General features: G+C 36.4%; 1 protein-coding gene and 1 pseudogene across 1 annotated transcript; one reads left to right on the plus strand and one right to left on the minus strand.

Annotated features, from left to right (window-relative positions):
• Positions 1-4,684: 4,684 nt before the first annotated feature.
• LOC113354616 lies at positions 4,685-4,784 on the plus strand (annotated as a pseudogene).
• Positions 4,785-17,303: 12,519 nt separating this feature from the next.
• On the minus strand, positions 17,304-19,264 carry LOC113347215 (3-ketoacyl-CoA synthase 20-like). The gene is made up of 2 exons (XM_026590821.1): positions 18,340-19,264; positions 17,304-18,175 (listed from the first exon to the last, which is right to left on the minus strand). The coding sequence occupies exons 1-2, from the start codon at positions 19,075-19,077 to the stop codon at positions 17,384-17,386; spliced, it is 1,530 nt and encodes a 509-aa protein (XP_026446606.1). The 5' UTR covers positions 19,078-19,264; the 3' UTR covers positions 17,304-17,383.
• Positions 19,265-25,582: the final 6,318 nt, after the last annotated feature.

The raw sequence follows: 25,582 nt of genomic DNA on the forward strand, positions 1-25,582 counted from the left end.
ATCTGGTGTCTCAATCTCAACAGCGCCATGAGGAAAAACAGTACGGACCACAAAAGGACCGGTCCACCGAGAGCGCAACTTCCCGGGGAATAGATGCAAACGAGTGTCATACAGAAGAACTTTTTGACCTGGAGAAAATGACTTTCGTAAAATATTCCTATCATGCACAAGTTTCATTTTGTTCTTATACTCCTTAGCACTATCGTATGCATCTCTACGAATCTCGTCCAACTCATTGAGCTGGAGCTTTCTTTGAGCTCCTGCCTTGTCAAGTGAAAAGTTTAAGTTCTTAATAGCCCAATAGGCTCGATGCTCTAACTCAACAGGAGGTGACATGCCTTGCCAAACACTAAACGATAAGGTGACATTCCAATGGGTGTCTTAAACGCAGTACGGTAAGCCCATAAGGCATCAGTAAGCCTCGACGACCAGTCTTTCCTATTTGGATTAACTGTTTTCTCTAGAATACGTTTAATTTCCCTATTGGAAACCTCTACCTGACCACTAGTCTGAGGGTGATATGGGGTTGCTACTTTATGGGTAATACCGTATTGTTTCATTAAAAGAGAAACGGTCTATTACAAAAGTGTGAACCTCCATCACTAATTATAGCTCGCGGCGTACCAAAACGTGTAAGTATATTCTCTTTCAAAAACTGGACTACGACCCTGTGGTCATTCGTTCTACAACCGCCTCAACCCACTTAGACACATAGTCTACAGCGACAAGTATGTAAAGATAACCAAACGAAATAGGAAATGGACCCATAAAATCAATGCCCCACACATCAAAGACCTCAATCACTAAAATAGGGTTCAAAGGCATCATATTTCTACGGGAAATGGTTCCTAACTTCTGGCAACGCTCACAAGAAACACAATGACTATGGGAATCTTTAAACAACGAAGGCCAGTAAAATCCACACTGCAAAATCTTAGCAGCAGTCTTCTTAGCACTAAAATGACCCCCACATGCATGTTCATGACAAAAGGAGATAATACTAGACTGGTCACTCTCAGATACACATCTCCAATAATCTGGTCCGGACAATACTTAAACAGATAAGGATCGTCCCAAAAGAAATGCTTAACCTCGGCTAAAAACCTAGAACGATCTTGCTTACCCCAATGTTGAGGGGTTCGACCAGTAACAAGATAATTCACTATATTTGCATACCAAGGTGATTGGGAAACAGAGAACAATTGTTCATCAGGAAAGCTATCCCTTATAGGAAGGGAATCACTAGGGGAACTAACAACTAGCCTAGACAAGTGATCTGCTACTACATTTTCTGCACCCTTTTTGTCTCTAATGTCTGGGGAAAATTCCTGTAACAATAGGATCCATCTAATCAATCTAGGTTTGGTATCCTTCTTAGATAAAAGGTATTTCAAAGCAGCATGATCTGTATAGATTATGATCTTAGAACCTAATAGGTAGGACCTAAACTTATCCAAGGCAAACACGATGGCTAAAAGTTCCTTCTCGGTAGTTGTGTAGTTCATTTGGGCATCATTCAGAGTTTTGCTAGCATAATAAATCACATGAAGTAATTTGTTTTCTCGTTGTCCTAAAACGACGCCTATAGCATAATCTGAAGAATCACACATAATCTCAAAGGGTAGGTTCCAGTTAGGTGCCTGGACTATCGGGGCAGTAGTGAGTAAAGTTTTAAGCTTCTCAAAAGCCTCTAAACAAGCATCATCAAAGACAAACTTAACATCTTTTGCAAGCAAATTGCAAAGAGGTCTAGAAATCAAGCTAAAATCCTTAATGAATCGACGGTAAAAACCTGCATGCCCTAGGAATGACCTAATATCTTTTACGGTTTTTGGGACCTGTAAAGTCTTAATAAGGTCAACTTTGGCTTTGTCTACCTCTATACCCTTTGAAGAGACGATGTGCCCTAATACAATTCCTGATTTAACCATGAAATGGCATTTTTCCCAATTAAGCACTAAATTTTTTTCCTTACACCTAGTCAACACTAATGTCAAATGATGCAAGCACTCATCGAAAGATGAACCAAACACTGAAAAATCATCCATAAAGACCTCTAAGAACCGTTCTACCCATATCAGAAAATATGCTCATCATACAACGCTGAAAAGTTGCAGGGGCATTACATAGCCCGAAAGGCATGCGTCTATACGCAAAGGTACCAAAGGGACAGGTAAAAGTGGTTTTCTCTTGGTCTTCTGGGGCAATAACGATCTGATTATAACCGGAGTAGCCATCTAAGAAGCAATAGTGACTATGTCCAGCTAATCGCTCTAGCATTTGGTCGATAAAAGGAAGGGGAAAGTGATCCTTCCTTGTGACCTTGTTCAATTTCCTATAGTCAATACACACACGCCATCCCGTGGTCACTCGGGTTGGGATTAATTCATTATTATCATTCTGGACTACAGTGATACCTGATTTCTTGGGGACAACCTGAACAGGGCTGACCCACTTACTGTCTGAAATTGGGTAAATAATACCCGCATCTAACAACTTAAGCACCTCTTTTCGAACTACCTCTTTCATGTTAGGGTTCAGTCGACGTTGCATCTCCCTAGAAGGTTTGGAGTCTTCCTCTAAATGAATCTGATGCATACACACAGTAGGACTTATACCCTTAATGTCTGCTATAGTCCACCCTAAAGCTTCCTTATTGTCTTGAAGTACATTTAGCCTACTTTCCTGATCACTATCCAAATTGGAAGCTACAATCACAGGTAAAGTCTCAGATGGGCCTAAAAACACATACTTTAGAGTATCGGGTAGTGGTTTAAGGTCCAACTTTGGGGGCTCTTCTAAAGAAGGAATTAGGGTAGTCTCAGAAACTGGTAACGGTTCGAACCTAGCTTTCCATCTATCAGTGTCTAACACAGGGGGAATCTAATAGAGCATTCACCTGTTCAATAGTGCTATCGTCGTCAAAATCTAAACCAAAATGGGATAGACAACTTTCTAATGGGTCTTCAGACAAGATGTTTGGTAATGACTCCTGAACTAAGGCTTCTATCATGTTCACCTCCTCAACACATGTGTCATCTAGCTCATGAGGTTGCTTACTGACATTAAAAATGTTCATCTCCATAGTCATATTACCAAAAGATAAACTCATCACACCATTTCGACAGTTAATGATCGCATTAGACGTAGCTAAAAATGGGCGACCTAAAATCACAGGTATCTGGTTCTCTGGGTCAGGGACAGGTTGGGTATCTAGGACCACGAAATCCACTGGATAAATAAACTTGTCGACCTCAATAAGAACATCCTCGATAACACCTCGAGGGATTTTAACAGACCTATCAGCTAACTGCAGTGTCATCTGAGTAGGTTTCATTTCACCAAGTCCTAGCTGTAAGTATACATGGAATGGCAGTAAGTTCACACTGGCTCCTAAGTCAAGTAAAGCTTTTTCTACCCGGAAGTTACCTATTGTGCAAGCAATGGTAGGAGAACCTGGGTCTTTGTACTTTGGAGTTGTGGTGTTCTGAATGATTGAACTTACGTGACTAGCTAAAAAGGCTTTCTTATGGACGCTAAGTTTTCGCTTTCGCGTACACATATCCTTAAGGAACTTGGCATAAGCAGGAATTTGCCTAATTGCATCTAATAAGGGAAGGTTTATGGTAACTTGCTTAAAAACCTCCACTATGTCATTAAAGTTCGATTCCTTCTTTGTTGGTACTAATAGCTGAGGAAATGGGGCTCTAGGCCTAAAATCAGACCTTTCAGGAACCGAATTCACATCATCAGAAACTTTATCAGTCTCTTCAGCTACTGGTCCTGAGAGGTGAGATCCTGAGGGGTGAACTACAGTATGTTCACTATCGGGCATGGTTACCTTATTGTCTACAACTCTACCACTTCTAAGGGTTCTAACACATTCAATTGATTCGATGGTTTTGCACCTAATTCATGAACTCCTCTAGGGTTGGGTTGTGTTTGACTAGGAAACTTACCTTTTTCTCTCAAAGAATCACTTATCAGACCAACCTGGGTTTTTAACTCGGAAATAGCCTGACTATTTTCTTGTCCTATCCTGTTACTAGCTTGTAGACTCTGTTCTACGGATAACTGGAATTTTGCAGTTTGCTGAGTTAACAAGGCGAGAGATTCCTCTAAACTTAGGATTTTCTTATCTGACTGATTCTGAAACTGAGCTAGTCCTGAAGGATTCTTAGTATAGCCAAAACCTGGGGGAGCATTAGAATTACTAAACTGACCTTGACTTTGGCCCTTAGACCACGAAAGGTTCGGATGGTTTCTCCAACCAGGATTATAGGTTTCTGAATATGGGTCAATCTTTTGACGGTTATCAAATCTAGTGTTATTATAAAGAGCATTGGCCTGCTCTTCAATATTCTGGCCTTCCCAAAAAGGCTCCACTCTACCACTAGTCTGACCCACTTCTAAGGCTTCTAACCTTTTTGCTATAGCAACAATTTTGGCATCTGATTCATAGCCTCCTTCTACCCTATTAAAGTTTCCTCTACTTAAAAGAATTATTTTCTGGGGTGCCCTACTATTTTCCCGTTGCTGGGTTTTTTATGCGATTTCATTAAAAAATTCCATCGCCGCATCAACAGTTTGGTTTTCAAATCCACCAGTGCATAGAGACTCAACCATGGTCGTTGTGGAATAATCTAAACCCTCATAAAGGATCTGAACTAGCCTAACCTTTTCTAAACCATGATGAGGACACTGGGATAATAAATCATTGAACCTTTCCAAATACCTATATAAAGATTCTCCTTCTTGTTGTGAAAATGTGCATATTTGCGTCCTAATAGACAATGTTTTGTGCTTAGGGAAAAACTTATTGAAAAAGGCAGATGTAAGTTGTTCATATGTCTCAATTGACTCGGAGTCCAAACTATACAGCCATGACTTGGCCTAACCTTTCAGGGAAAATGGGAATAACCTAAGTTTCAAAGCATCATCATCTAAGCCTCTAATTCTTAGAGTACTACAAATTTCCTCAAAATACCTAACATGGTAATAAGGGTTTTCATTTTCTTTCCCTAAAAATATTTGGAGCATCTGTAAGGTCCTAGGTTTCAGTTCATAGGGTGCCTCTGTTTCAGCTAACTTAATACACGAAGGACGGGTGGTCCTAGTTGGATTCAACAAAGCTTTCAAAGTTGCCATTTCTGGCGCTATCCGAGCAATAGGGATTCTCTCCTTAGTCAAAGAACGTTCAAAAACAGACTCTTCAAAAGCCGGACTTTCTAGATTAAGGTAATCGAGACGCTTCGAACTACTAGGTTTTTCTTTAACAAATCTACCTAGTGCGTCTCTTTTACGTTCAGGCATACAATAGAATTTTCTAAATTTGAAGGGTAAGCAAACACAGATCAAGGCCGACTCAACCAAATCAAACCTATTGATTTCTAGCAAACAAAAAGCATGATGACTCCACTTAGATTGTTTCTAGACCAGCTTCTAATCCTTCGAACGGGAATTCGTTACAATTTAAGCAAACCCTCTAGAATCAATCCGAGTTAACGTAAGTTGAATAGAGGCGAGGGAATCTCGGTGGAGCTTTGATACCCAAGGCCTCACCGGTATTACTAGGCGGCGCAGTCACGCATTCAACTTACAGAAACCGTCAAGAACTTCGAAGTATGCTTAAAAGAGTAACCAATATTTTTCGAATGACTTTCCTGTTAAGCTCGTTACCCTATCGGTCTCGTTCTAGTCAAACTTTTAGGCTTAGGTTCGCGTAGGTTACGTGTTCCTAAAGCGGGCAAGAAGAGAACGGTGATGAAATTTGAACCCTTATCTTGTATGGCCATGCCTTTCCCTTTACTAGAAAAATAAATGTCCGTATTCAGTCCTCAACATATATGCATACGAAGGAGTCCAGTAACTCGCTGACAGGGGATTCGCGAGTGTTTAGAATCTTACCTCCCATTCCAGACGGGGGATGAATCAGTTGTAGTCGACTCGGGCCACTGACTCCGATGTCTAGTGTACGAACCCAAGGTGCAGAGAAAATATCGTAATTGTTCTCCTTCTCTACAAACAGTTTATACTTAAAGTACCCTTCCGTAGGGTAATAAAAAAAAATAATGTCCCAAAGTCCAAAAGTCCAAAAAAAATAAAGAAAAATTACAAAAATAATAAACCCTAATACAGTTTTTTTTTTAAATAAAATAAACAAACCCTAAACTAAAATTGTCTAAAATAAAATTGTCTTCTTTTCTGTTCTTTTTGCTTTAATCTTTAGCTCCAAGTCTTTATGAGATCACCAAACTCCTTGGCTCAATTTTCTTTATGATCCAGAACCTGTAGACACAAGATAAATACCCAAAAACATAAAAAGGGATAAAAATAAAAAAAAAAATTAAAAATAAAAAAAAAAAAAAATCTAAAACCCTAAAAACAAGCCCGCGTCGGCGGCGCCAAAAATTGATGTGATTTGTAGATAGTGGTAAAAGTGGTTTGATTCTCAGACTTGTGAAGGATATTAATTAGACTTAAATTCTAATATTAAAATAGAAAACTCACTAAAAATTATAGCAAACTCAATCAAAGATGATATCAATACTAAAAGAAACACTGAGGCTAATATTCCACTATTTTCCAAGTTCAAAGTGATTAAACCAATACTTATATTTATGCAATCTTCTCGTTTAATTTTATTCTAAAATATTGTAACAAGTAGATTTTCAAAAGTAGTAATTGTAAATACCAAGTATGAAGCATAAAAAGTCTTAAAACTAAGCATACTCCATCAAAATAGATCACAATCACTCAAATAAAAATCATATTCAATAATAGTTCAAGGCAAATAATCATATAATTATTGCAAATAAAAAGATAAAATAGAATATACCACTTTTTGTTGGAAAAATAGCTTCCTCTATCGCCTCAGCAATGGGGTTTAGCTCCTCATATTAATCATGATCTCAAAATATGTGTTTGTTGCTCAAAAGATGATTAAAAGAGTGAAAAGTAATAACACAGACTGTTTGCAACAGTGTATTGGTGTTGCAAAACAGCTGTTACAATGGAACTGTTACAGAAAACTGTTGTAAGTACTGTTGCTTTGTCGCTGATTTTAAGACCCTAGAAAACGACTGCCCTGCACAGCTTAATGTTCTTCAGCTGTTAAACAACGACACTGTTCTGCGACTGTTTCCCGTGCGTCAATGTTCTTCGCGTTCTTCCTCTTCAGCAGCAGCAGCAGTAGAAACAGAGTTTGGTAAAGCTATGATTTCTTCTTCTCTGGCTCTCCTTAGGTTCCCAAACTCTCGACACCCCTTCTATATGACCCAAGACATCTATTTATATCAAAAATACCGATTAAATCTCTCCCAAATCTTCCAAAATCTCTTTCCTTCTCTTCATGGAAAAGTTGCGGCAATTTCTTGTTTTAGAATTTCTACGTGTTTCTGAGCTTTCCTTTTTATTCTAAACTCTTCCTTAGATAGATACAAATCTTTGGGAAGGTTTACATCACTTTAATCTCTTTAAAATTCCCTAAAACAGGTCACACACGTGACTTTCTATATATTTCTGTTGTGATAAAAATCCGTCGATTGAGCCCAATCTAATCGTTTTAAACACCCATATCAGATTCCTAGACCCATAAGGAGTCTATCCTATGAAAATCAGAGGTTTAATCGACCTCAAACTCCTCCAAATCACGATTGCCAAAATTGTTCTTCACTGCACCTATTTTCCCGCCAAAACCTGGTTTTTGAAATGTTGAAGATGGTTTCCCCTTATCCAGGGTAGGGGTGCGATTAGCCACTGCCTGGAAATGGGATGCCCCTTAGTAATTAGGTTACTCCTTATCCAAAGTGAGAGTCCGAATAACAAATGTCCTCCGGGTGTTTTCCGACAACTTTTCGAGCCAATTTTTTCCAAAAGTATTTATTGGCCAAAAATACCTACAAATAAATAAAACACCATAATAAGTACAAGAATGAGCCCTAACAATATATAGAATCGAGACAAATCCGACAAAAAAATGTGTCTATCACCCAGCAATAAAGAAAAACAACAACCCATATGCCAAACCAATGGCAGATGTTTGCTACCCTTGTAGACTACCGGGACACCACTCAAACGAGTGACCCAAATGACGACAAACAACATTAGTTGATGGCGACGATAAAAAGATGACGGAGTCTAAGTTAATAGAGGAAGATGAAGAAGTTGATCATTTTTATGTTGATGACGTTGGAGCGACTGTCTTAGTGGTAAGAAAAGTTCTACAATGTGACAGTACAAAAAGAAAGGTAGTCCTGACTCCAAAAATTGATGAAGTTACTCAAAGAAACGAGCTTTTTGAATTCAAAGGCATCATTGTAGATAAGGTATGTAACTTTATTATTGATAGTAGGAGTACATAAAATCTTATATATTGGAAGTTAGTTCGAGAACTCGGTTTACCGACTGAACAACACCCCGTACTTTTCGTGTCGGCTGGATTAAGAACAGGTTAGAAACCAGGATTGAATGAGTCAGCAAGATTCCAATCTCTTTTGAAAAGGTTTATCGTGATGTTATTATCTGTGAAGTGATATACATGGATTTATGCCATGTTATTTTGGGACGACCATGGTAGTATGAAATGGATGATTTATTCTGTAACAAGTCCAATTCCTATGATTTCTATTGGAGGGGAGCGAAGGTGACGCTACTACCAACCAAGCGACAACCACTCATAGAGGAAAAGGAAATGCTTCCTAATAGAGTTTTATGTGTCGATGCTACTGGTGATTGTGCGGTTATTAGTGATGGTGGTAAACTCGGGGCGAGTTTATTTGTAGTGGGGGAGCCTGATACGAGATGTATCCAAGCATGTCACAGTGGCTAGTTGAGTTTCCAAATCTTGCATGATTTGCATATCTTTCCATGTTTAAGTAGGGGTCCAACAAAAGGAAAGATAATAGATTTTATGAGTATTCTTATTAGGTATTAGATATTTATGGATTTGTTAGGATTCGTTAAGTTTAGTAAGAATATATTGTTAGGGTTTGGTCGTACTACAAGTACCAAAGAGTCTGTTCTTAGAGGTATCTTTTGCTCGTTTATTATTATCAATCTTATAGATTCATTTATTGGTTATAAACCGTTTATACATATTTTACTCCTGGATTAAAGTTGTCATATCTCCTAGATTAGAGTGACTTATCTAATTTAAGGAGTGGATTCTCCTTGTTTTAATAACCTGATTCGACTGCTTCCGATGTCCTCTATCATGTTCGCTTTCTAGGGAGTAACCTCTACAACCATGGAATTTTTCCATACCGAGGATTTCATAGCTTCTTTTGGGTAATAATATTTGAAATAAAAGTTTTATGAGCAAAAAAATATGTTCAAACTTTAAATAATGAGATAAAGGATATAAAGGCTCAGTTGATGATGGAGTAAAAACAAAATTACATTCATAGTGTTTTAAGTACGAAGGAGGATTACGTACACGTTGATGTCTATCCAGGAAAGTTTAAGTTGTCTCAAGCAGAGGAGGTGAGGGTGGAGGTGAAACAGGTTGTAGACTTTCAGTGCCATTGGATATACTGGGACGTAAATTGGATGGACTGTCTATGTTGACAATAGCATCATGCGAAGAAGAGAGACAGGATGTTAAAGTAGGTGAAGTAAGTGAATGCACTACTGTTTCACGGTAGTTACTTAAATAATCATTGTTCAAATAAACTTTTTCTAATCTAACAATAGGTGATAAATGGACTATTGTATGTTAAGATATATATTTGTAGTAGACGTGGGTTCATCCACAACTACAGTTTTGTCCAAATATGATTGATTGGGTGCAGGTTGTTGTACTACCACAACTTTCTCATTTGGCGTCTCATTAGGTACTAGAATCAATTGAATTAGAAATGGTAAAAGTTGATTCATGAATAACAATGTCCCTAGATACATATATCATTTTTTATTCGATATCGTATATACGGTATCCCTTTTTGACCAAATGAATATCCGATAAAAATACCGGTACGAGCTATAGCATCGATTTATGTTTGATTTTAGTGTTCTTGGATTAAAATAAACAACCAAAAACTCGTAGAGATTTATAATTTGGAGGGCACCCAAATTAAATTTCACGGGGTGATTTATAACCAAGTAATGGAGTTGGTAATTGTTTATCAAGAAAGTGGCAGTGAGCACACACTCAGCCAAAGATTTCAGAGGTAGATTTGAATGGAATCGTGGAGAACGAGCAACCTCAAGAGGATGACGATGATTGTGTTCTACCATCCCATTTTGTTAAGGTGTGGTTACACAACTTCGCTGATGCACAATTCCAAGTTAAAAAAACAACTCTTGCATGTGTTTGGGGAGAAATTCAGTTCCACTATCAGAACTTATTTTTTGAATTTGAGGTAAGTAAACATCCCTAGATCCATGAGAAAGTGTATTAACATAATAATTAAATTGAGTACGAACATAATCAAGAAAATATTGTAAATACTTAAAAGTTTCAGATTTAACCTTCATTAAAAATATCTAAGTGCAACGCGAAAAATCGTCAACGATAGATAGAAAATAATGATCCCACGTAATACTTGGTTCGCTAAATAGTCCCCAAATATCACAATGGATTAACTCAAAAATCCTAGAACCATATCTACAACGAGAAAGAAACTTTAAACGAGACTTTCTGTCTTGTGGAAAAATTCCACAAATGCCTTTGTCAAAACCAATAAAATAAGATTGCCTAGATAAATAATTTAATCTAGGTGAGGACGGATGTCCTAATCTCCAATGCCAAAAATGAAAATTTTTCGGAAGTTAAATAGAAGTAGAAGTAGCTTTACGAAGATAATATAGACCATTGTAATTATCACTCTGACCAATCAGCTTCTTCGTTTATAGGTCCTACAAAGTTGGCAGTTGGTGGCATAGGACCTAATTAAAGTAAAGCTAAGAGTTAGTTATACTGATCATAAATCAACTAGGGGGAAGCAATTGAAGAAGAGTTATCCACATAGCTACTTGAATCAGTTGAAAAAGAATTCGCTACATAGCCTGCACTTGATTCATCTCTTTGCTTCTTTGGGTAACCAACAAGCTGATAACAACGATCTTTAATGTGACCTATTTTCCCATAATGGTCACTCGATGGACGCGGTTTCTTACTGTTCGATCCATTGTAGTTGTTTTCTGGTGGAGTTCGAGGCTCATACTTAGATAACAGTGAAACAGCTTTGACTTGTGGTGCATCAGCATTATTGATGTATTGTTGTTGTTCTTCCTGACGAACAAGGGAATAAATCTTCGCAATTGTCGGAAAATGATACACGACGCAGAAAATCGATCATGAAGACCTTGTAAGAACTTTATGGATTTACCTCTATTTAATTGCTCAAGTACTTTTCTTTCATTACTGCAAGAACAAGGTTCAACTGGTGTAAGAGCACCTACTTCATCCCATAAGCTTTTAAGCTTGGTGTACTAAGAAGAGATACTATAATCCTCTTGTTTTAGAGTAGAGATATGACGTTACAAATCAAATATTTTAGGCATTTTTTTTTCTTCACAAAATCGATCTTCGAGATCGATCCAAATATTTCTAACACTTTCGATCCAACAGATGCTGCATTTTATTTCAGCTTCACAAGAATTGGCAATCCAAATACAAACCAAATTGTTGGCACGAATGCAAGAAGGAAGCTTATCATCAGAAGCTCCTGGTTTGGCGATTGTGACGTCAACAAAACCATTTTTTTTTCTTGGCTATTATATCCCTAACAATACCTCTTGACCAAGTAGGATAATTATCACCTGTTAATATAGGGGAATAATGCATAGTCGACGGATTACCCGACGCTGGTACATCAAAAGGATCTAAGCTTGAGTGATTTTCATCAAGTTTATTGCCTCTTTGGTTGAAGACGCTGATGGCGATGGTGGTGGTGTTCCAACCATGTTGATAAAAATAACAATTAATTGCGAGAAAGACAAAAAATGAATTCAAAGGAATTAAAAACTTAAAATTTGTACCTGCTTTCATATACCATCAGAAATTATAGGCATAGATGTTTTACCCTCTTCTCATTGTGTTAGAAGAGCAAGATTAGTTTTCTATTTATACTGTTGAATTACATTGGCATACAAGAAAAGCTAAATACAATATAGAATATACGTGATATGCACACCAAGTCATCGACTTTCCTGCACACAGTACTTCCCAACAAGTAAGATAAATCAAGAATTAGTTTTGACATCTAAAACATGATAACATACTAAGGTATGTAGGTTCAACCATGCACTCTAACAACAACCCAATATGTCCATGTAATTTCATTTTAAAAGAAAATTCTTATTTTTCAAATAATAGTTATATATGATTATGATGTCAACCTTATTGAACCTCTTAGAGCATCTCTAATAGAAGGTGGAAGTTTTATTCTTCCATGACAAGCTTGATTTTAGATACTCAATTGAAATAAATCAATTTCCAGTATTAGGTGTTATATAGTATGAGCGATCGCAAAATAAATACAAAGGTCTCCAAGAAAGTGTTGTTTAGACTTCCGGAATGACCTCCATATCACCAATTTAACTAATTTTCTTTTATTTTAATTAGGTTTGAAAGTAAAATAAGGCAAAAGAAAAAATAAAGAACTCACATTTAGGGATACCTTTCTGAACTGGGGGATACGAAAAAATAAATAGAGACACTATGAAGTATCATTAAAAATCCCTTATCCAAATATATTTTGTAATGGGCTACATTATCCTTTAATATTAGTTGTTAATTATATTGATTAGTTTGTTAAGATTAATTAGTTAATATATTATTTTTTTAAGATTAAACTTAAGAATTTGAGTTAATTTTAATTTATTTTAAAGATTAGTCTTTCAAGGATAATTAAAATTTTATCCATGAAAAAATCCTAAATCAAGAGAGTAATGATATAAGTGAACATCACACAAGGAAATGAAGAAAATAATGATACAACTACTCTGAATACTCGGCTACATGTCCAAATGAAGTTAAATGTGATTTTTTTGGTTTGATTCGAATGAGAAAAGTGATATACAAACACAAGTCGGTATAGCTAAATAATGAATGCAATGATGACTTCTAAGAATCGGTATAATCTCTATCATCTAGCTATGTCGGTAGTAGGTATTCCCCAATCTAACGTGAGACAGTCAGCATAGTCGAAGAAAATCCGTCGATGTCAACTATTGATTTAACAATAGTCAACAACTACGCCAACTTCTCTTGAAATTAGGCAGTGACTTTGGGTGATTGTCAGCATAGAAAAATAATTGTTCAATGCGAATGCGGGTTCAAAATAAAATTAGTTTAGTTTTTAAATTAGCTATAACCACCTACAAATTTTATGCTTAAAACCTTATACTATTGAAGATGGTTTATAAGCTAAAAACTAATATTTCTACAAAAATGTATAAACTTTCATAAATAAAGGTCTATATCATACCTCCACATATGATTTTTAGCACCTATATATCATTGGAGATGCGCTAACAGTGCAGTGACTAAATACAACCCATTAAAATTAAATACAACCCCTTTGCAATATTATAACTAAAGAAAACTTACACACCATCCTCGTTGAAGTATTGTTATTTCAAAAAACCAAATCATTGTTGGTTTGAGCAAAGAGAGAAGAATGATCACAAATCTGGTAAAGAGAAGATATTTTGGAATAAAAGTCAATGGAAGAGGAAATCTAAAGCTTACCACCAGATAAATATAACAAGGATTTACTCTTTCAATCTCATAGGGAATTAGTCTCAAAAACAGAAGTCTGTTGTTTTATATATATGTGTTGTAATGATTACAAGTTTGTGTTTCTTCTAATTAAAAAATTGATTAAACATATGAAATCATCAAGTTTTATACATCATACCCATATCGAGATTTTATATATATGATAGATTTTAAAAATCTGACCTGGTGTAGGATTTTTCATAATTGTTTTAATTATATTTTGGAAAGATGAGGGAAGATGATAAGAAAGTATTGTTCACCCACATTAGCAAAGTTTACAACATTTGTGAAAAGGTTGTATTTAGTTTAGCGTGGGTTGCATTTAGTCACTACCCTAAACAGATCTCCAAATTAAAATAAAAAATGCTTAACATAAGGAGTTTGAGATGAAAGTAAGATAGGTAAATTAAAGTTTTGTCTTGACCTATAATTCAAGCATTATGAAAGCAGAATCTTGTTCATCCCTCGAATAATGAAATTCTCTCTAATGCTTCAATACGAACGTACCCATGTCGAACTGTAATTTTTGTAAGATCTGTTGTTTTTATAGAAGATATGCATATTACAACAAAGAAGAGGGTGAAGTCCTCTCTCCAGAGGTGTCATTTTTAAGTGTCATATGCAAATTATTAGTTGAAAGTATTTAGACTTAACACTTCTTTTGTAGTGTTTGTTAACCATGTACAACTATATACTGACGAAGATACATTGGACATTTGTTCTGTTACCTGGGTGGTACCACCAATATTTGGTTTTTCTACTAGAAAAACCCAAAAAGCTAATAAAAAATTAACGGTTACACAGATGATGGTATCTTTCATATCCAGATAACATAGTTTCTTAGATAGGGTATATCTTTACTAGTAGTGGAACTGCAATTTCATTGCGATATCATAAGAAAAACATGCCAACAGTCGTTGATAGAGGATATCAGAAGGTATTCTGATTTAATTATGTTTCTTTACCAATACGCTAATAGTAATCAGTGAACAACATTCTCTTCTTTAAGGTGTTCACTAAACAGACCAAACAATTTTAATGGTTGAATAACACCCACTCCATTCTCATTTAATTTTCTCGAAAAATTCAAATTACAAACATTTCCACCAGAGACCAAACCTTTAACACTAGTAATTTCTAGGTTTTCGACTCCCTTCTCTTCTTCTCCCCAGCCATGGTTGGGAAGGATTCTCATCTTCCACTTTACCTCTATTTGTCCCATCTTCATGAGGATAATAGGACTATTAGGGATTTGAGGATTGGGGATGAATTTCCTCCTCTAATTGCATCTTCAGCTTCAATTAGTGCTTCAAACGGGGGATCTTCTGAAATCATTGGGACTGCAAATTGGAAATCGGTGCTCATAAATGAGAAGAATTATAGTGATGGAGATGCTAATACAAGTAAATTGTTCTTTGATCCATAAACCATATATCATTGAAGGTAAGAAAATTTTCATGTCTCCTACTGATTTTTCAGATGATATCAGGGCATGTGAGTCCTTTGTTGTCGCCTATTTTGTGGGTCCTCGAGTACACTTTCCCAAAGTTGAGATTGTTGTGAAGAAGATATAGAATCTCAAATGAGAGTTTCGTATGATGATTCCATTTTCATCTTTGAATTTGAAATTGAAGAAGACAGACTTGTTGCCTTGAAACTTGGGTCAGTATTCATATTCAATAAGCTGTGTTTGATCATACCATGGCATCTCTTTGTAGAGCAATGAGTGCAAGGGATGAAGACTATCCCAATTTGTTTGAATTTAAAGAACGCCCTCATTCAAAGGAATAAGTATGATTTCTAGCTATTTGGGGGTTCCATTACTCACTGGTAAACACACTCTAGCTAGAAATAGAATGAGCTTTGCTAGGGTTTGTGTAGAAATAACAACAGATTTTGATTACTTTGAATTTATTCCAATCTCTTTTGATGGAAATGAGTTTCAAGTTTCAGTGGATTACACTTGGAAACCCCTAAGATGTGTTTCTTACTCAACTTTTGGTCATTCAAGTGGCCATTTCCCAACGACCGGCAATGGAGAAATGATTTCACCCAACTCAACAAAGAAATGGTATACTAGAAGATCTAAAATCTCAGGTAAAAATGGAGAAATGCCTAAGAAAGTTCCCATTTGTTTCTCAAACATGTTAGAGCATAGATCGGTTGAACCCACCAAACGTTGGTATGTCAAGTTTGGTTGTCATATTTTAGTATCAAAACTCATCTAGAGTCGTTTGATTAATTACTAGAATCAACTTCGTTTAGGTTAGACTAGAAAGTCTAGGAATGTTGAGACTTACAAGTATTACTCTGAAGACCTGAAGAATGTGAAGAAGTAATGACTACAACGAAGACATTATCCTTCCACTTGAGGTTAGTAATACTGACTTGATTTGTTTCCATTCCTAACGTATCTTTCAAGTCGCTTTATATTGAAAACATAACATGTGAAGCTATATTTATGACACTCTAGTGATTAGACTTGGTCATAGCATTATGATCAAAGTGTCAAGGAATTATATTGAATTACGAATATAACGCTTATCTTTTGAACTTCGTAAATACGACATCAACATAATCTATATGTGTATTTGATTATATGTGGGATATATATGTGGTTTCATCCTAGAAAACTACATATTATTACATTGGTTTAAGGAAGTAGATGTATGAACTTGTTTCATAATCGAAAGGGAAATCATAAGTGTGTTGGTTCGGTTTTTCATTGATAATATTTGGATGACCAATGCAATATGACAAGGTAGATACGACCTTAACTTATATTTAGAATCAAGGTAGAACCGGTCATAGCTTATATTGTGTGACAAGGTATAACCAATTTTGACTAGTTTTGGGAAGCAAGGGTATAACTAGTCCTAACTAGTTTTGGGAAGCATGGTATAACCGTTCATAACCTATATTTGGAGGCATGGTATAACTGGTCCTAACTTAGTTTGGGAGTCATGGTATAACCGGTCCCAAGAACAAAACCGAATTTCCAACGAAGGTCTCCTGAAAGCTGGACTATAAAATCGAAATTGCACCACGCATGCAAACATAAAAGTTGACCGAGACTTTTCTCAGAAAAAGTTTTAACCATAATTGTATTTTCTTCGTCGAGATTTTGTCGCTAGACTTTTTTTGTCAAGGTTTTTCAAGTGTCCGAAGATGGCTAACCAATTATTGAGGCCCACTTCAAGATCCTTGGCGTGGCTTCAAGATTGATCCAAATATTTGCTGGAGGGCGTTTGCCTTTTGCTCGGGGTCAAAACACTTGACCAAGACGACAATCAAATATCAGACGCTTGCACGTCGGCCAAAAACTCAAAGCACAAATGAACAATATCCCAAATAGTGGTTGCTTTAAAGTGATTGGTAGTTCTGAGTATAAATTCACTAGTGTTTAATGGAACAACTTTTTAATATTGATATTATACTATCGACATCTACTACTCAACCGCTCTAGTACAGAAACTAAATGTCCTCTAATTTCTTCATCAATTCAAAAACCGCATTGCCCCAAGATCCCAAGCCCAATAACTGTGTTCAACATGACTAGAAAAAACTACACAACACAGACACAAATTCAATTTATTAAATACTCTTCATGTAAACACAATATTAGATTCAGCTGGTGTGCATGGAATTTAAATCTAACTAAGAAGATTGGATAACATAAGAATTTTTTGGTACATGAACAGGAAATTGATCAATCTCATCCATCCAAGGATTAATCTCATCGGTAGGATCGATATTTCGCATTGCTTCCCAAACTGCACTATTACATTTAAACCCTGATCCGAATGCAATTTGCCAAGTTTTATCACCTTTTTTCATTCTTCCTTTAGCTTCACTATAAGCAAGTTCATACCATAATGAACTACTAGAAGTGTTTCCAAACCTATTTAGTGTCATTCTAGAAGGTTCCATATGCCAATCCGTTAGTTGTAGATTCTTTTCGACTTCATCTAATACGGCTCTTCCTCCTGCGTGTATACAGAAATGATCAAATGCAAGTTTGAAATCAGGAATGTAGGCTTTCAAATTCTTCATCTTGAGTACTTTTCTTCCAAATAATGTGACAAGAAATAATAGTTGTTCAGACATTGGTAATACTAATGGACCTAATGTCGTTATGTTTACTTTCAATGCTTCACCAGCAACAGCCATTAAATCTTTTAATATTGAAACACCTACACGTCCTGAATCATCTTCTTGTTGGTAAACACAATTGAAACAACGATCATCTGCTCCCTTATGAGACCGAACAGTATGAATCAATTTGTATTTTGAGTTGTTGCAGTCTGATGGTCGGTTTGAGAGAAGTACGGCTGCACCACCGACACGAAATAAACAGTTGGAGAGTAACATTGGACGGTCATTACCATAGTACCAGTTTTGCGTGATGTTCTCCATGCTTATTACTAGAGCATACGTATTCTGGTGAACCTGTGAAACAAAAAGCATACCAGTGATACAGTTAACGTGCAACTGAAAATGGTATCTAGTGAATGCTTGTGGATATATAGTTTGTGCATGGGCATACTATTGTGTGCATAGTGGGAGACATGTACAGAAAAACAATCTAAATAGAGAGATAGAAGGCTACTAACTTGAAGGAGGCGTTTGGCAAGATCAATTGAAATAACACCAGCACTACACCCCATTCCACTGAGATTGTAAGTAATAATGTTTCCTCTAAACTTGTACTTGTTAACAATCATATCTGACAGACATGGTGTAGGATTAAAAAGACTACAATTCACAACTAGAACTCCAATATCTTTGACACTCACTCCTGCTTTCTTAAACAACTCATCCAAAGCTCCAAACATAACCATTTCAGCTTCTTTTCTCGCTTCGGCCAGACACGGATTAGGAGGTACCCTTAACACAGCTTCCGGCAAGTACGTCGTCTGCCCTAACCCCGATCTTTCGACAATTTTCCTTTGAAAATCCAAGTTTTGTTCCTTAAAAGTACCCAACAAAGATGATAACTCCATGAATTTTTCTCTGCTACATATTAAATTTTGCTTTGGTTTGTAACATGCAAAATCCACTAAGTAGACTTTTCTTGGTCTGGTCATGAAGTAAATTGCGCCAAGGAAGGAGGGAAGAGTTGAATATAAAACAAGAGGGTAAAAGTTTAACTTGAAACTGATCCATAGTGAAGTCAAATCCTTGAACGTGAAAGCTAAGAGCTGATTCGAATATATAAAGAGTAGTGGAATGAAGAGAAGATATACAAAATAAGAGATGAAGAAATTGTAACCAAGTTTAACATATTTGAGTTTCCTTATTCCAAGAAATCCCGTTCTAACGTTTGGTTTTTCTATTTGATTATCATCCATTCTAGATCAAAAAGATAAAAGACTCTAAAGTGACTTCAAAATGTGTAGATAATATTAGAAGAAAGTATAATCGGAAGATGCATAAAAATGATATGAAGTACTCATTTGTGAACTGTGGTTTGAGTAAGTGATTATGAATATAATAAGAGATAGCGTAGTAAACTATACAGATAACCCTAGAGAAATGGGATATAAAAGGAAGGGTTCTGAATATGTATCTGATAATTGATCTAGTCTTTACTCATCTAGTTGGGAAGTTGGAGGAAAGAAAAGAAAGCTTATTCAGCACTTATTAGTATAATTATTGTTTGAAAAGTATTGGTTTGATTTAGATGGACGTATATGCATGGAGAGGAAAAGGATACTAAAAGTTGAAAACTTGACTTATTATTATTGATAGATATGCAACAACTGCAAGTTTGTAAGTTGGTAAGGACATAGCACCATAACAGGTCCAACAGTCCCAAGAAGTAGATGAGAAGCAGATAGCTTACTTAGTATATGAAATGAATGATGCATTGATACATGATGCAAGTAGCACCCTGTCAAACTCAAAAGTAAAACTCCTCCGTCCAATGCCAGGAGGAAATCTATCTTTATATTCCGAAAATGTAAGTTAATTTCTTGAAAATAAAATGAGGGTTGCGGATAGATAGGTCAGTCAAGCAAGTAGTTGAAGTATAATAAATAAGGAATTGTGTTGTACGTGAATTCATCCGATGCACAACCGCATTTGATTCATAATAAGCTTTCACGCAAGTGTGCATGGGCCAGAAATTAACTCTGCCAGGGATTAATAAAGGCATTTCCCTGTTTTCCTTTCAAGGCATTTATCTAACTCACTGTGATCATGTGAAAGTGAATCAATCTCTAATTGTTATAACTGAAGTTGCCTTGGTAGCATACTGGCAAAAGTGACTCCAAGAAAAACGTTATTTGCATAAAAAATCATCATTTAGAGGTACACTAATTTCTTACCTATAAGAATCCTCCCGAGTGTTCAAAAGAAATAGTATGAAAATTGCACTGTAATTCGAAGATGTTTCTTTAGTAGGGGGTAAAGTCGTTCAGCAGTAAACCATTTGTAAAAAAAAAAAAAAAGCAAATTGACCTAAGTCAAGGGCAAGATTGACTGTCATAGCTCTCGAGTTCTGTTGATATGATTAATGCTGGTCATTTTCAAACCCCTATTTAACAAAGAGGTAGGTGGCCCCACGCACCGGCATCTAGGGATGAAAGGACCTGCTTAGTTTTGCAGCCAGTACAAATCAAACTACTGTAACTAGAATTACTATTGATGACCCATTAGCAATGGTATATGCCTTAAAACGTTCTAGCTAGGGTTTTGTTCCTTTGGTTGTATACTTGTATCAAAAGAACCGAGTATGATGCGGGACCATTACACCCAATCAAACAGAGGAAAAAAAATGTACTGTATCACAACACAGGATGGAGTTTGGTGGCTCCACAGTTCCACTAGTTATACAAACCCTATAAACTTCAATTAGACCGACCTGAAGGATAAGAAAAAAATGCTACAATTTCACCCCTAACGAAAGAGAGATGCTTCGTGGCGGAGCCAGTTTGAAATGAGGGGGACTAAATTTTTTAATGTTTTTGACATTTGTGGACTGAACATAGAACTTAGGTGGGCTAAATCCAAAATATATGATAAAACTAAGGTCTTTTTATGGTTTTACTGATTTTTTTGGGTGGGGGCTAGAGCCAGGGTTAGATGGTTAGTCAACCCTTTTGCTCCGCCCCTAAATGCTTCCTGATGCGGTAACATACTACCAACATGTTCTTCCGTTTTGCACAAGCTTAAACAGAGCCATTTTCTGAAATTTCAAATCACGGGAACGAAAGAAGAAGAAAGCAAAGAGAAGTCTGGAAATAACATAAGTTTGCATATAGTCATGTACAAAATGTGATGAACAGAGCTTCAGGAATAAAAATACCAACTCATAAAGAGTAAACAAGTCTTTTTTTTTTTTTCCTACGTAACTATTGCAGATTCACTATATAGTCACTTTCATTTGTTAACGTGAGTTCGTCTTTATCAAAAAGACCTCACTAGATTACTATACTACACTGAACAAATTACTACATGATTTGTTAACTACTGCAGACTAAAAAATTACTACACTACACTGAACAAATAATAAGTGAGACTAAAAAATCCTGGCGTTTTTAGGGGCCATTCGAAAGGATTTAGGGGTCAACAATAAAACAAAAAAGGTCACCCAAAGGGAAAATGTAGTCAGCCCTTATCTCGCGTAATTCGTAATGGCGAAATTACCCTTATATATTCGGAGGATATGATAACATTGTTATCCTCCGATTGCAATCGGAAGCCAAAATATTTCTCAGACTTCCGATTGTAGTCGGTGCAGTATTAGAATGATTTCTGTTTCATTTTTTCCATTTCTTTTTCATTTGTGAGTTGTTAGAGTTATAGAGAAGAATGTGAAGGCTGCTATAATCGGAAGGGAATACAACTAAACAACCTACCGATTATAAGGAGCCACAGATCGAACCCTTGCCATATTCCATATGTTTTGAGTGTACACAGTCAGCCATAACCACTTGGTTCGTGTTTTGGATGCAACGTTAATCGGGAGTTAAATATATTACAAAACCTACCGATTATAAGTTGCCCCAAATTCAAATTTTGAAAGCTACCATAATCGGTAGATATGCTAAATACAATACCTATCGATTATTGGTTTCTCCACATTCAACTTTCGTCAAATTAGCCGTTGGAGTTTTTGGGAAAAACAAAAAGAGCCGTTGGACCCTAAACCTATACGAAGAAACTCATATCTATCACCCCAATTGCACCAAACTCTTTTCCTCTCTTCAGTTTTAATTTTCATAACAAAAAACATGGATATTGCTTTTGCCGAAGAAGAAGATTGTGCTATTTATAGAGCGTGGGTTGTGGTAACTGCTCATGATCGTGTTCACAAGCTCCACAAATCGGAATCCGAAGAGCAGATATGGAACCGTATCTTAATGGTATTTGAGGCCTTAGATGGTAATCGAATTCGAAGATCATCCAATGACATTAAGATGAGAAAGAATGCGCTCGATAAGGAGATTGACAAACTTGAAGATGAGGAGCGGTTTGTTAGGAACGCTTTTCCTTGGTGGACGTATGAAAAACGAGTAAGTATCTCTGTAACTCCAACTCACATTAACAAAAGTTAGTACTAATTTGTTACTCATTCGTAATTTCAGAGAAATCTTGCGGATCGCCGGTATGTGGACCTCAACGGGAAACGATTTGAACATGAAGGATGCTACAAAATCAATAGGGACAATTTCTATGGTCACTGGAAGTTATGATCTGTTTTAATACTTTTATGGTCAATTAGGAGTATGGATTTAGGTGCTTTTGACGAAATTGTAAGGTTAAGGCCGTTTGAATTTTATGTAATGGATGTAATCGGAGTATTATTAATATAAAAACTAGCCGATTATACGAAATCGGTAGATTATTTTGTTAAACAACCTACCGATTGTAATATTCGGTTATGTTATGAGTCAACTTTCTTTCCGATTATGGTGTTGTTTGGTTCCAGGAAATAGTTTTTTTACATATAATAATCGAAAGGGTAATAAAAACTAAACCTTCCGATTATGGTTTGTTTTGAACTTGTAATATTCGGAGGATAATTTTTTTGTAAAGTTCCGAATGTACGATGGCCCAAAAATCAGAATTTGGAAAAACTTATACTTTTCAAATTTTGTCTTTGAAATAATCGTAAGTTAAATTAGTTACCAAAACTTCCGATTATGGGTTGTCTAACCTTCAATATTGGCCCTTGGAACCACCTGGAGCCATGGCGTGGTTTGTTTTGAACTTGTAATATTCGGAGGATAGGTTTTTTGTAAAATTCCGAATGTACGATGGCCCAAAAATCTGAATTTGTAAAAACTTATACTTTTCAAATTTTTTCTTTGAAATAATCGGATGTTAAATTAGTTACCAAAACTTCCGAATATGGGCTGTCTAACCTTCAATATTGTTCCTTGGACCCATCTGGAGCCATGGCGTGGTTTGTTTTGAACTTGTAATATTCGGAGGATAGGTTTTTTGTAAAATTCCGAATGTATGATGGCCCAAAAAACAGAATTTGGAAAAACTTATACTTTTCAAATTTTGTCTTTGAAATAATCGGAAGTTAAATTAGTTACCAAAACTTCCGATTATGGGCTGTCTAACCTTCAATATTGGCCCTTGGAACCACCTGGAGCCATGGCGTGGTTTGTTTTGAACTTGTAATATTCGGAGGATAATTTTTTTGTAAAGTTCCGAATGTACGATGGCCCAAAAATCAGAATTTGGAAAAACTTATACTTTTCAAATTTTGTCTTTGAAATAATCGGAAGTTAAATTAGTTACCAAAACTTCCGATTATGGGATGTCTAACCTTCAATATTGGCCCTTGGAACCACATGGAGCCATGGCGTGGTGTGTTTTGAACTTGTAATATTCGGAGGATAATTTTTTTGTAAAGTTCCGAATGAACGATGACCCAAAAATCAGAATTTGGAAAAACTTATACTTTTCAAATTTTGTCTTTGAAATAATCGGATGTTAAATTAGTTACCAAAACTTCCGAATATGGGCTATCTAACCTTCAATATTGGCCCTTGGAACCACCTGGAGCCATGGCGTGGTTTGTTTTGAACTTGTAATATTCGGAGGATAGGTTTTTTGTAAAATTCCGAATGTACGATGGCCCAAAAATCAGAATTTGGAAAAACTTATACTTTTCAAATTTTGTCTTTGAAATAATCGGAAGTTAAATTAGTTACCAAAACTTCCGATTATGGGCTGTCTAACCTTCAATATTGGCCCTTGGAACCACATGGAGCCATGGCGTGGTGTGTTTTGAACTTGTAATATTCGGAGGATAATTTTTTTGTAAAGTTCCGAATGAACGATGACCCAAAAATCAGAATTTGGAAAAACTTATACTTTTCAAATTTTGTCTTTGAAATAATCGGAGTTAAATTAGTTACCAAAACTTCCGAATATGGGCTGTCTAACCTTCAATATTGGCCCTTGGAACCACCTGGAGCCATGGCGTGGTTTGTTTTGAACTTGTATATTCGGAGGATAATTTTTTTGTAAAGTTCCGAATGTACGATGGCCCAAAAATCAGAATTTGGAAAAACTTATACTTTTCAAATTTTGTCTTTGAAATAATCGGAAGTTAAATTAGTTACCAAAACTTCCGAATATACCACACAAATCATTGTCATTTGAACTTGTCTAACTTAGTTACCCAAACAAATTTCCGAATGTACAACAAAAATCATTGTCATTTATCTGCTCTTCTTTACTTTACGACCGTGACTACCTCCCAGTCCTGCACGACCACGGGTTTGAGCACCTTCAGTTGGAGCACTTCAGTTGGAGCAGCTTCAGTTGGAGCAGCTTCAGCGCTCGATGAAGCTCGAGTTCTTTTACCCGTCTTTGATACTGCCACCTTGGGCGATGCCTCTTCGTGACTTTCTCCCCAAACTGGGCAGCATAATCTTCGTTATCCATATTATCAACAATAGATCTCTAGCCTCTTTGATCTTCTCAGCTGGCATGGGATCTCCGCTCTTCAGCATGCAGTTAACATTTTGGAAACACGCTTGAACCTATTCACCTGTTTTTTATACGTAATGACATAACATCAAACGGTAATTACCTAAGATTTATAGGAATAATATAAAATGAACAAAAATATAAGAACACGCACCAGTCTATCATAACCAGCTGGTTTGTCTTTGATGATACAATTATAACTTGAACCCGCCGCAGTAGTGTTGGATTTGATTTCACGGATAACCAAAGGATGTGATACCTTGTTATACCAACTCATATAGTCTGGAGAATTTTCATCACCTCGGGTGGTTCGTCTACCAGTGTCGATAATGAAGTCATTCCTCTTATCCCAGTTATCAAGAACAGTAGGTGGGCCTGTGTGAACAATCGTGAGATTGTCACCACTAGAAGAACAACTCCAACTCCAATTTGTAGTAATCCCCCATTTTCTCCAGAGGTTGATGTTGTATATACCCGTGTTGTCGCATCACCCTAGAGGGGTTATACATCACATATCCTGTGGGGTGCCACAATGGTCCAAAATAAAGGGACAAGTCCGACCGAACATTTATATGCCCACTGACTCGATCTTCCTTGTATGGATCAAAGCATACGTCCGAGGCCTTCAATTGGTCCAAAATCTCCCTCATGCGAATCAACTGCTGCTCCTTTGTCCTAGAACGGTTGTCTTCAAATATATACTTTGTTCCTCTAGGAGTACCTTTGCACCACCCCGGGTTTCTCCGGCCAACTTCAGGATAGGGAAGTGGTCATAGATCCATGCCTATATACATAAGAAACCAAGTTTTAGTAAATAGATTGTGTATATTCGGTAGTAATTTCCAAACATAATTTCCGATTATATATAATCGGAAAAAACTGAGTAGCTATCCACCG

This window comes from Papaver somniferum, chromosome 2 (genome assembly GCF_003573695.1).
Source record: "Papaver somniferum cultivar HN1 chromosome 2, ASM357369v1, whole genome shotgun sequence".
Lineage (NCBI taxonomy): Eukaryota > Viridiplantae > Streptophyta > Magnoliopsida > Ranunculales > Papaveraceae > Papaver > Papaver somniferum.